The 13,348-nt window shown below is 42.0% G+C and overlaps 1 protein-coding gene across 1 annotated transcript in view; it reads left to right on the forward strand.

Annotated features, from left to right (window-relative positions):
- The first annotated feature begins 2,307 nt into the window (after nucleotides 1-2,307).
- The window catches only part of usp3 (ubiquitin specific peptidase 3), a 117,669-nt gene continuing 106,628 nt past the window's right edge, over nucleotides 2,308-13,348 (forward strand). Inside the window, exon 1 of the mRNA XM_059945999.1 lies at nucleotides 2,308-2,548. Within this exon, the coding sequence (XP_059801982.1) occupies nucleotides 2,458-2,548 (91 nt within the window). The 5' untranslated portion in view covers nucleotides 2,308-2,457. The remainder of the gene's footprint in view (nucleotides 2,549-13,348) is intronic.

Consider the following 13,348-nt stretch of genomic DNA (forward strand, 5'->3'; position numbering starts at 1 on the left):
AGCTGCAATTTTCCAGTTCTCCAGAACCATGCCAGACTCTAGTGATTCTTGGAAGATCAATAGACAGTAAGTGCAGGAGTAGGCCATTCGGCCCTTCTAGCCAGCACCGCCATTCACTGTGATCATGGCTGATCATACACAATCAGTACCCCATTCCTCTCCCCATATCCCTTGACCCCACTATCTATAAGAGCTCTATTTAACTCTCTCTTGGATGCATCCAGAGACTTGGCCTCCACTGCCTTCTGGGGCACAGCATTCCACATATCCAGCACTCTCTGGGTGAAAAAGTTTTTCCGCATCTCTGTTCTAAATGGCCTACCCCTTATTCTTAAACTGTGGCCTCTAGTTCTGGACTCAACCATCAGTGGGAACATGCTTCCTGCCTCCAGCGTGTCCAATCCCTTAATAACCTTATATATTTCAATCAGATTCCCTTTCATCCTTCTAAATTCCAATGTACACAAGCCCAGTTGCTCCAATCTTTTAACATATGACAGTCCTGCCATTCCGGGAATTAACCTTGTGAACCTATGCTGCACTCCTCAATAACAAGAATGTCCTTCCTCAAATTTGGAGACCAAAACTGCACGCAATACTCTAGGTGGGGTCTCACCAGGGCCCTGTACAGCTGCAGAAGGACCTCTTTACCTCTATGCTCAATTCCTCTTGTTATAAAGGCCAGCATGCCATTAGCTTTCTTCACTGCCTGCTGTACCTGCATGCTTGCTTTCATTGACTGATGAACAAGAACACCTAGATCTCGTTGTGCTTCCCCTTTTCCTAACTTGACTCCATTTAGATAGTAATCTGCCTTCCTGTTCTTGCCACCAAAGTGGATAACCTCACATTTCTCCATATTAAACTGCATCTGCTATACATTTGCCCACTCACCCAACCTGTCCAAGTCACCCTGCATTCTCATAACATCCTCCTGACATTTCACACTGCCACCCAGCTTTGTGTCATCAGCAAATTTGCTAATGTTACTTTTAATCCCTTCATCTAAATCATTAATGTATATTGTAAACAGCTGCGGCCCCAGCACTAAACCTTGTGGTACCCCACTGGTCACAGCCTGCCATTCCGAAAGGGACCCGTTAATTGCTACGCTTTGTTTCCTGCCAGCCAGCCAATTTTCAATCCATGTCAGTACTCTGCCCCTAATACCATGTGCCCTAATTTTGCCCACTAATCTCCTATGTGGGACTTTATCAAAAGCTTTCTAGAAGTCTAGGTACACTACATCCACTGGCTCTCCCTTGTCCATTTTCATAGTTACATCCTCAAAAAACTCCAGAAGATTAGTCAAGCATGATTTTCCCTTCATAAATCCATGCTGACTCGGACTGATCCTTCTACTGCTATCCAAGTGAGTCGTAATTTCCTCTTTTGTGGAGGCATCACTACTAATGCCTCCACAATCTCTTCAGCTACCTCTTTCAGAAACCTGGGGGGTAGCCTATCTGATCCAGGTGACCTAACTACCTTCAGACCTTCTCCCTAGTAATAGCAACTGCACTCACTTCTGCCCGTTGACACTCTCGAACTTCAGGCGTACTGCTAGTGTCTTCCACAGTGAACCAAGACGCAACAAAACTCTTACCCAGTTCATCCACCATTTTGTTGACCCCCTCTCCAGCATCATTGCCCAGTGATCCAAAATCCACACACCTCCACGTCCGAAAAAAAACTTCCAGCACCCTCTTTGCTATTATTGGATAGCTTACCTTCATATTTAATTTTTTTCCTCGCCTCCTGTTGGTTGTTAAAACCTTCCCACTGCTCACTAATTTCGCTCTATGATATGCCCTCTCTTGCTTTCATGTTGGCTTTGACTTCTCGTACCTTCTTTGGGATGCCCCCTATTCTGCGCCTTCCGAATTGCTCCTGGAAACCCCAGCCATTGCGGCTCTGCCCTCATCTCTGAGAGTGCCCCCTTCCACCTTGGCCAGCCATGCTCCCTCGGATCCCGGGCCTCGACCGCGTCTGACTGGTATTGGTCGTCGCTAGGGCGGTCGTTATGATGTCACGCTGACAGCAACAAATGACTGTCCGGAGGATTGTGACGTAAAACGCCGGGACAAATCTCCTGGGAGACGGGGTGAGGGACAACAGTTGTCAAGGAGATGGGCGGGGCGGGGGGTTAATTGAGGAACTAATGGCTGGAAAGTCTTCGTGAGAGCCCAGCCAGGCCTCTGCTCTCGGTTTTAATAAAGTCCACAACCACCCTACCATTCTCTCCCCCCCCCCAAGCAACAGGCCGGTTGCGCGCTTAACTAGGCCCGAAAAGATGTCGGCGTGAGGCGGGGCCTATCGGGAGGCCAGTTCCGCATCGTCCCCCTCCCCTTCCTGCCGTGCCTGCGTTCGGCTCGGCCCCTTTCCTCCGCCTCCTCCTTCCTCCTCCGGAGCTCTGCATCGAGAGCGCCGCTTGCTGCCGGTTTCTAGCCCCTGAACATGGAGTGCCCCCACTTGGCGACCAGTGTCTGCATCGTGCCGGATTCCACCAAGTTCCCCAATGGGTCGCCGTCCTCCTGGTGTTGTGCCGGTGAGTGCCGCACGGTTCCGCTCTCTACAGGTCTTGGCCGTACTTTCCCCTCTAATCTTTGCATTGTATGTCTATGCGTGCTTGAAAAGGGCAGCGCTTCCTTCGCGCTGAGATTCGCTGCATCCCTCCCGGTGCCAAGCCATCAGGAAAGGCCGGTCCTTGGCAGGCTTGAGCCCGGCCCACTGTGCCAAATTGAAATATGGAAAAAGCTGGTTTTGTTGTTTGGTGGGTGGAGGGGCGGGGGGAAGAGAGGAGAAATAAAAGGGTCGCCCTTTTCAGTAGAGCCTCACCTTTGTGTGGGGTGGCTGGCGCCGGGACTTAGACTCGAGGTCATGTTGGCGCATTCTCTCTTAATCCTACTCATAAGTCCAGTGCTTTCTCCGCTTTCCTTTAACATGATTTACTCCTGAGCAAATGCAAGATTGCGGCTGTACTGAAAAGTCTCTCACCAATTGAATTAGACTGCCTGGAGGCTGGATTTAGGCGAAGTTTTCGGTGCGGAGTTTATAAGCAGAGCCCAATATGCCTATATGTATGTGAAAAGTAACCCCAGTGGATTGACATTTTTGCCACGTACCATCAATAAAGTCATGATATATAGCAGGCATTTCACTTGGGGAGGGGGGAAAACGCCGTTTTTTTTCTTACAAAAATGCTGTATTTTGTGAGAGAGTAAGCAGATCACTGTAACCTGAGCATTCGATGACTTTCTTTGTATAAAGGCGTTCGGAGTCAGACCAGCCTGACTTTATTCTCCTAGAATATTATTAGGCCTCGCATTGTTTCCATTGTCTGGGCTGCTCAGGCGCAACGTCTGAAAGAAACTTGCTTTAGTCGCGCCTAGTGAATTTGACTCTATACAGGCAGATTCCTCATAGAATTCTCCGAACAAGAATCCCATACAATTATAAAGCCGATGTGGTGGAGGCACGATGGGAATGCCATCTAATCAGCTTTGTCTGGCAGTAGCAAGGCGGTGATGAACACAATAGGATTTTCAGTTTATTGATGTGAAGTTTTATTCTGCACAATTAGATTTAAAGGCGAGAGTACTCGTCGAGATTTTTAGAAAAAGTTTTCAGTAAGGTAATTTTCACAAATGGTAGTCTTTTGTTTGCCGAGGAATGCATAGAAGTTATTTACCTTGAAGTCTTGTATAGCTGTCTTTTTGTAAATCTGAATATTGTTGTGAGAGTTTCTTAGCGTTTCTAATCCTGACTTCAGAATAGTCATTTCTTTTGACTATGGAAAACTTGTAATCTTTTTTCATTAAATAAGTTGGGTCCTGTGGAGAAACTTCTGAAAATTGTAATACGGATGCCTACTAAGGAACTCTTTTTTTTAACACTATATATTAGTTTTATTTAAAATGTTCAAGATTTTTTGTTTTTGAAAAATTTTCATGCAAAAAAATACTAATTTGCAGTGTTTAAAATCTGTTTTTTTTTGTTTTTAGCTGACTTTTGAATTCAAATGCGGTGCTCTAATGACACATTCGCCATCTGACTCTTAAATAAGGACTCTGATAGAATATTGAAATAGAGAACAGTTGTGACTCACCTGTGATCTGATCAGGCCTATAATCTTTCTGGTTGTATAATATTCCTTTAAATGGAAGGTTTGCCTGCCATGCAATTCTGAATGTTATAAATTGGTATTATCTACTGATACATTGTTGCAATGATCGTCAAAGCAGCCAAATAACTGACATGTATAATTAACTGGCTTCTGTGTGACATTGTGAATGGGAGTAGAAAACTGGGCAACGCTGTCCTCATTTATGCCAGTAGAACACTATTTTGAGATCATAATTGTAGCAGAGGCCATCATGCGAGTAATTAGTGTCAGCATGTTCACCTCTTGGCTAAGAGTCCATTTCAAGTGTTAAAATCAAGAGAGAAGACATTTGGGCCAGTTTGACTGTGGTTTATTTTAAAGAGGTTTTTTTTTCATGTTATCCAATCCCTTGTGACATCTGCTTTCAGATCGGTTTCTGTTAATTTTCTAAGCTCCATTTTCTTCAGTGAAGCTGAAATCTCTGCTTTTCTGTTTCTTCAGTTATCTTCAATCTGAACCCTTATGTTGCTGGTCTTTCTTGCAGAAACTGGTTTTATGCATATACTAGGTCAGAATTTTCAACACTCCTGGCAAGATGAGCGCTGATAATGATCTTAAATTTGTCATTGATAAGACCCTACCTAGCTTCAAAAAAAATTGATGCAGTCAAAAATTTTAAGTCCAAGTGAAGTGTTTTCACCAGAAATATAGAAACATACTGCACAATACAGGCCCTTCAGCCCTCAGAGCTGTGCTGAGCATGTCCTTACCTCAGAAGTTACCTAGAGCCCTCTATTTTTCTGAGCTCCAAATATTTATCCAGGAGTCTCTTAAAAGACCCTATCGTATTCACCTCCACCACCGTCGTCAGCAGCCCATTTATGCACTCACCACTCTCTGCATAAAGAAAACTTACCCCTCCTCTGTGCCTACTTCCAAGCAATATATTTTCCTCCATAGATGCCAGTTGATCTGTTAAGTTCCATTAGAGCTGGGGTCCACAAGCCCCTTGCAATGGTATTAGTCCATGGTATGGAAAAGTTTGGGAACTCTTAAGTCTGTAAGACATTGGGACAGAATTAAACCATTCAGTCCACTCCATCATTTCATCAGGGCTGATCCAGGATCCCATTCAACCCCATACATTTGCCCGCTCACCATATTCCTGGATGTCTTGACCGATCAGGAATCAATCAGCTTCTGCTTTAAATATACAGTCAGCCCTCCTTATCCGCGAGGGATTGGTTCCGGGACCCCTCGCGGATACCAAAAAACGAGGATGCTCAAGTCCCTTATTCAACCTGTCTAAATGCTGTAGATCTTAGGACCCAGCGGAACCCCAGACCTTATTTAACCTGTCTCAGTGTGGTGGACATTAGGACCCGGTGGCCGAGCTCTGAATCCGCAGTGTTTCTGTTCACGAAAATAATCATGATCACGATTGAAGGTAAAGTGGAAATAAAGCAATCGGAAAAAGGTGAAACGCCATTGGTCATTGGAAAAGCGTTGGGCTATGTTGGTCAACGATCGGAACAATTTTAAAGGATAAAGTGAGAAAGGCCCTGCCCGGATGAAATCTACAATTACTACTAAGCAACGCAGTGGTTTAATTTTTGGGTTTTTGATCCTCCACATCAACCAGGCACGGATAGAGAGCGTGCTCGGAAGTGATCTGTCACTGGATGAAACTCGGGAACTTCCGTTCCCAAGCCCAGCGCTGAAACATACGTTCTTAAGCATTCTATATGCATAGAATGGTAAAATATATACTATATACTAAGACAAACGTTTGACGCTAAATAATACCGGATGTACCTGTTCTGACTTAGTAAGAGAATTTACTATTTTTTTTATCCCGATCCACAGTAACCTACGCACATCCTCCAATATACTTTAAATCATCTCTAGATTACTTATAATGCCTAGTACAATGTAAATGCTAAGTAAAATAGTTGTTATACTGCATTATTTAGGGAATAATGACAAGAAAAAGCCTGTACATGCTCAAACAAAAAGTGCTGGAAGAGCACTTCTGGGTTTTCTCGATTCACGGTTGGTTGAATTTACGCATGCGGAACTCGCGGATAAGGAGGGCCGACTGTACCCATGGACTTGGGCTCCACTGCAGTCTGTGGCAGAGCGTTCCACAGATTCACCACTCTTTGACTCAAAAAAAATTCCTCCTTCTGTTCTTAAAAAGTCACCCCTCAATTTTGAGGTTGTGCCCTCTAGTTCTGGATACCCCCCCACCAGAGAAAGCATCCTTTCCACATCCACCTTGTCTAGTCCTTTCAACACAGTAGGTTTCAGTGAGATCCCCACTCATTCTTCTATGTTCCAGTGAGTACAGGCCCAAAGCTGCCAGATGTTCTTCATATTTAACCACTTCATTCCAGGAATCGTCCTTGTGAATCTCCTCTGGACTCTCTGCAATGACCATACGCCCTTTCTGAGATAAGGGACCCAAAACTGTTGATAATAGTCTCAAGTACAGCCTGACTACTGTCTTATAAAGCTTAAGCATTATCTCCTTGTTTTTATATTCTATAATCTTTGAAATAAATGCTAACGTTGCAGTAGCCTTCTTTACCACAGACTCAACCTGTAAAATAACCTTCTGGGAGTCTTGCACAGGGGCTCCTAAATCCTTCTGCACCTCTGATATTTAAGCATTATCCCTATCTAGATAATAGTCCGCACTATTGTTCCTTTTACCAAAATGCATTTTCACACATTTCCCAATACTGTATTCCACCTGCCACTTTTTTGCCCATTCTTCCAATTTGTCTAAGTCCTGATGCAATCGCATTGCTTCCTCAGCACTACCTACCCCTCCCTATCTTTGTATCATCCACAAAGCCAACAATTCCATTATCTAAATCGGTGACAAACAATGTGAAAAGTAGCGGTCCGAATACTGACCCCCGAGGAACACCACTAGTCCCTTTTATTCCCACTCGCTGCCTCCTGCCTGTCAGCCATTCCTCTACCCATGCCTGTATATTTCCTGTAACACCATAGGATTTTATCTTGTTAAGCAGCCTCATGTGGGGCATCTTATCAAAAGCTTTCTGAAAATCTAAGTAAATGACATTCTTCAAAGAATGTCAAACAGATTTGTCAGGGAAGATTTCCCTTTACAGAAACTACACTGACTTTGACTTGTTTTATCATTAGTCTCAAAGCACCCTGAAACCTCATCCTTGATAATGGGCTTCAGAACTTTCCCAACCACTGAGGTTAAGGCTAACTGGCCTATAATTTCTTATTTTTGTCTTCCCTTCTTAAGGAGTGAAATGACATTTGCAATTTTCCAGTCCTCCGGGGCCATGCTAGAATCAGGTTATTCTTCAAAGATCATGACCAATGCATCTGTTATCTCTGCAGACTCTCTCAGGACTCTGGGATGTAATCCATCTGGTCAACAGACTTAAGATCTTCTTAAGATCTTTGTTTGCCAAGCACTTTTTCCTTTGTAATAGCAGTGGCGCTCACTTCTGCTCCCTGACACTCAAGGACCTTTGTCATACAGCTAGTGTCTTCCACGGTAAAAACGGACACAAAGTCCTTATTAAGTTCATCTGCCATTTCTTTTTCCCCCATACTACCTCATCAGCATCATTTTCCAGTGGTCCAATATCACTTCTCACCTCCCTTTTATTCTATGTATAAATGAAAAATCTTTATACTGGCTATTTTCCCCTCTTATTTAATCTTTTCCTTTGTAGCTTTTTTTTAGTTGTCCTTTGTTGGATTTTAAAAGCTTCCCAATCATACAACTTCCCATTCACTTTTGCTACCCTATGCCCTTTTCTTGGCTTTTATGTAGTTCCATGTCAGCCATATTTATCGAGGCCTGCCACTTGAGAACAACTTCTGTGGGATATATCTATCCTGTGCCTTGTGAACTGTTCCTAGAAGCTTTGGCCACCTCTTTTCTGCTGTCATTCCCGCCAGTATCCCCCTCCAATCCATTTGGGCAAGCTCCTCTCTCATGTCCCTGTAATCCCCTTTATTCCTCTGACTTGTGCTTCTCCCTCTCAAATTGCTGAATTCAATCATATTATGATCACTGCCTCCTAAGGGTTCCTTTACGTTAAGCTCCATAATAAGATCAGGGTTATTGCACAACACCCAATCTAGCCTTTCCCCAACTAGGCTAGAGCACAAGTTGCTCTAAAAAGCCATCTTGTCGGCATTAAACAAATTCCCACTCATACGATCCAACACCCTGATTTTCCCAATCCCCTTGCATATTGAAGTCCCCCATTACAACTGTGATATTACTCTAATTACATGCCCTTTCTAGCTCCCTTTGCATTCTCAACCCCACATGTTGGCTACTATTCGGAGGCCTATAATGGTCCATAATGGTCTTTCTACCCTTGCAGTTTCTTAACTTCACCCACAAAGATCCAACATTTTCTGGCCCTATATTACCTCTTTCTAAAGATGTAATTGAATCTCTTACCAATAGAGCCACACTAGATCCTTGTAGCCAAGAGCCCTTCTGTAGCAGTTTACAAAGTAGGCCCATTTCAGCAAATACTAAAAAATGATCTGTATTGCACTTAGAATTTGAAATAATACAATCATTAAATCATGCCTGTAAATGTTTTACCTTATCAAGTAAAATGTTTCAGTATGAGTCCCTTGGTGCACTGTAGTTCATTGCTCCATTCTTGGAAAGTGATTGGTTTGATTCCTGGGATTTGAAATTGGATGGTCAGGCAGGCAATCTGGATGAATTGGAATCAGTTTTATTATCATTGAATAATAAATTATCAGTTGGCTGGTGGCGCTGTGGCATCAGCACCAGACTCCAGAGCGAAGGCTCCTGAGTTCGAATCCAATTCGGGCCACCCCGAGCACACTTTCTGTCTGTGCCAGGTTGAGCGTCGAGCTAGCCACTCGGCCTCATTTTTAAAAAAAAAACAAGGGTCGAGTCAGGAACTTTTATATTGTGACTCGGTTAATCCGAAAGGAGACCAATCCTGATACTGTGGCCAGACAAGAATTGCTGACTGTCTGGTGTGACATGCTAAAAAAAATCGTTGTATTGTTTGATGTGAAATTAGTTGTTTTGTGATGGCCAGTCAGTGCAAATAGATATAAAAATACTACGAATTGCAAAACAAGATGGTGTTCAGGGTTCATGGACTGTTCAGAAATCTTGATGGCAGAGGGGATGCTGGGCTTGTTGGAGTAGAGGCAGAATGAGCAACATTGCAATTTTGATTCTTTGTTCTTGTGAATAATTTGTATTTACAGTTATGGCAAACTGATTCATAAGCGGTAGTTCCTGCTGGTTGTGATATTGTGTATCTAAAAGCCAAATGATGTAGAAGTTGCAAATCTTAAAACCATAAAGTGCTGTACGTCAGGCAGGGTTTATGAGGAAAGAAGTGGGCTTAATGTTTCAGGCCCTTGACTTTTTAATTATCAGAACTTAAGATGTAATCCCATAGAGCAGATGGTATTTTATTTGCCTGTTATGCAAGCCCATGCTCCCCACATGCCTAAGCATTAATGTGGATTAAATTGCCTACTTATTCCCTCCCATATAAACTAAGATCCAAATCTTTTTGATGGGTCCTTGCAAACCTGCAATTTCTGCCATCTAGAAAGACAAGGGCTGCAGGTGCTTAGTTACACCACTATTGCCAAGTTCCTCCCAAATCAAGCATGATACTGAAATGATAGGTTGGAACTTGGAAACAGCGTCATGCCTTCATTGTCATATGTAAAAGATATAAAGCCCCTGTATCTCCCACATATTTGAGGAAAGAACAATCAGTGCATGTTGTTTACTTAGATTTTTTAGAAGACCTTTGACAAGGTACTGCACATAAGGCTGCTGAACAAGATAAGAGCCGGATAAGAGCACTTCACCGGATAAAACCAAAACCGAAACTTTTTCTTTGTTTTTACCCTCTGCCCACACTAAAATGACATTTTCATCCCCCAAAACCAGAGCTTTTCAGAATCGCTTTCCAGAGTGGGTATTTTTGAAAATGCTGCTCGGGCAGATCAGTGTGGACAGGGTAACCTGAGAAATCTGAAAACACTATTAGACGGCAGCGCACTATTTCATTGCTTTCTTGAACACAACCTAACAATTTCAGAACAGACGGCAATGAGACTCAAGCCAGAAGAGTTAGAAATGTACTCACCAAATACTTCAACCCATAACTTACTGAATAAATAAGTATACTCACTTTGCCCTGTTTTCTGTCCTTGCTCGTATGGAGGTGGTTTACTTATTTATGCAGGTACTTCTCTGACAATAGATGTGTAACAGCCTAATGTAACATTGTATGGAAATACAAGATAACACTGATGCAGATATGTTTTATACATTTAACAAGGTGCTTTATTAATGCAACAGTTAGTCTGCTTTTCAATGTTCGTTGTCAGCCTGGTCAATCTGTCCGTGAGCTCCCTGTCGGTTGCCTCCGTACGTTCTATTATTTGTTTTTTAGTTTTAAGTTCTCCTGCGCAAAAGCTAACAGCTGTCCGTCATTTTAAGTTTTTCTAGTCTGTAGCTACACAGACGTGCACTTTTACGGTGAGATTCGACACCAAACATGTCGCTTGTTTTCGGTAGATGTGTCCTGCGCATGCCGAGTAGGAGGAGATTTGCCGAAATCTCTGTTTCAATGTGGATAGAGATATTTTTAAAAGTGCATAATGTGGACACCTATTGTTTTTACGTGAAACCAGCGTTTTCAAAATTATCCAGTCTAGTGTGGTATTAACGGAAAGATCCTAGCATGGCTAGAAGATAGGCTGACAGGCAGAAAGCAAATAGTGGAATAAAGGAGGCCTTTTCTGGTTGGCTGCGGTGACCAGTGGTGTTCCACAGAAATCAGTGTTGGGTTCACTACTTTGTGTTTTATGTTAATGATCTGGATGATGGAATTCATGGCAATACGGCCAAATTTTCAGCCGATACAAAGGTAGGTGGAGGCATAGATAGAGGCAGAGAGTCTACAGAAGGATCTACACAGGTTAGAAGAATGAATATAGAAGTTACAGTTAGAATTAATTGTAGGTAAGTGTATGGTCATGCACTTTGGAAGAAGGGCGAAAATTCAGAAATCAAAGTACAAAGGGACTTAAGAGTCCTGGTGTAGGATTCCCTAAAGGTTAACTTGCAGGGTGAGTTGGTAGTAAGAAAGACAAATACAATATTAGCATTCATTTCAATAGGGCTAGATATGACATCAAGATGTAACACAGGCTTTGTAAGGCATTGGTCAGACTGCATTTGGAGTATAGTTGGCAGATTTGGGCCACATATCTAAAAAAAAAAGGATGTGCTGATGTTGGAGTGGGTCCCAAGGAGGTTCACAAGGATGATCCCAGAAATGGAAGGGTATAAGGAGCATTTAATGGCTCTGGCCCTATGTTTGTTGGAGTTTAGAAGAACTTAGTGGTGGGGGGGGGTGGGATCTCATCGAAACCTATTGAATATTGAAAAGCCTAAATAGTGGATGTGGAGAGGATGTTTCCAATAGTGGAAGAATCAAGGTCACAGCTTGAGGTTAGAAGGATGTCTCTTTAGAACAGAGATGAGGAGGGTAGTGAAGTTGTGGAATACATTGCCACAGACAGTGGTGGAGGCCAAGTCATTGGTTAAATTTAAAATGAAGGTTGTTAGGTTTGTGATTCGTGAGGGTGTCAAAGCTTACAGGAAGAAGTTAGGAGAATAGGGTTGAGAGGGAAAATACATCGACCCTGATCAAATGGCCTAATTCTGTCTTGTGGTCTTGCTCAATTGGGTGTGGATAACTTCATATGGAATGTATTGAATGCCATCTACTCAAGGGCATTTGGGAATGGCAATAATTGTCTGCCAACAATGAGCAAATTATGTTCATAAAATTAATATTACAGTGTGAGTAGATTTAATCTTGGTGTTAGAAATACAGGTGGCCCCAGTTTATTGAACGCTCACTTTTACAAAAAAAAGACGCCTGCTTTATACGTGTTACTCCAAGAAAAACTACCATGACCGTGAAGCTTTGTGTGTGCATGTGTGTACATGCCAATTCTTTTTCTCCACATCAATTTTGGCTCGTTGTCTTCCCAATTTTGAAAAGTGAAACTACACCGTACATACAATATTTCTATTTTATATGTTGTATATATATTTATAGGCTGTATATTTATCATATCATTCCCACTTTTACTATACGTTCATGTTATTTTAGGTTTTGTGTATTATTTGGTCTGATTTGGTAGGTTATTTTTTGGGTCTGGGAATGCTCAAATATAACATATAAATAAATGGTAATTGCCTCTTCGCCTTATGACATTTTGGCTTACAAACGGTTTCATAGGAACGCTCTACCTTCAGATAGTGGGGGAAACCTGTACACCGTATGTGGTAGTAACAGTGCAACTCTTTTGAAATAAAAAATCAAAGGTTATTATAAATATAGACCCAAGTGTGAAATACATCTATGTATTTTCAAATATTTGTTTTTTTGTGGTAAAAGCATTTAGTTATCTGTAATCTGCCTACGGTGAATAGTTGCTTTAATACATAAACTTACTGAAAAATTTTGTGTATTGAACTAGCAAAAGAGCATTCACAAACCATTTTGTAAATATACAATAAAAAAATTGTGTATCATGTGCATTGCGTAATTGCCTTAATAGAGAATGCTGAGAGTGGAAATACAACTTTTCAACAATAGTTTTGCAAAGGATGAAGCAATCATGAAACCATTTGCTCTATTTTGGAGGGTTGTTTCCTGCTGGTGGTGGGTTTTGCAAGAGGAAGTGCAAACTGTGAGATCTGGTTAGGAGTGTTCCTCTTTTTAATTCACTGCAGGCCCTCAGTGACAGAATTGGTGGAATTAAATTGCACTAAAAACTGTGGGTTTTTCTTTTGCAGATGTTCATCAAGCAATTTGAGGAATTAATTGGGCATCAAAAATTGGAAGTCTGGTGAATTTAATACCAGAAAACAACATAGGAAAGGGAAGAAATGCTTTTTGCAAATTTTATTTTTCAAATATTTATTTCAGTATTTGTTAGAATGATATAATTGTGGCAATCCTGTCTTGTAGTTTTTGTTTCTGTCTGAGACACAGCGTGGAACTCTGCCATATTTTCAAAAAGAACCTCTCCTGAATCCTACAGATGAAATTAGAGCTAAATTTTCCATTACTATCTTTTTGTAGCTAAACAGCCCTTTCCCTCCACATCTTTGATTTTTGCCTTGTCAATTAT

The sequence above is a fragment of the Hypanus sabinus genome, chromosome 21 (genome assembly GCF_030144855.1).
Source record: "Hypanus sabinus isolate sHypSab1 chromosome 21, sHypSab1.hap1, whole genome shotgun sequence".
NCBI lineage: Eukaryota > Metazoa > Chordata > Chondrichthyes > Myliobatiformes > Dasyatidae > Hypanus > Hypanus sabinus.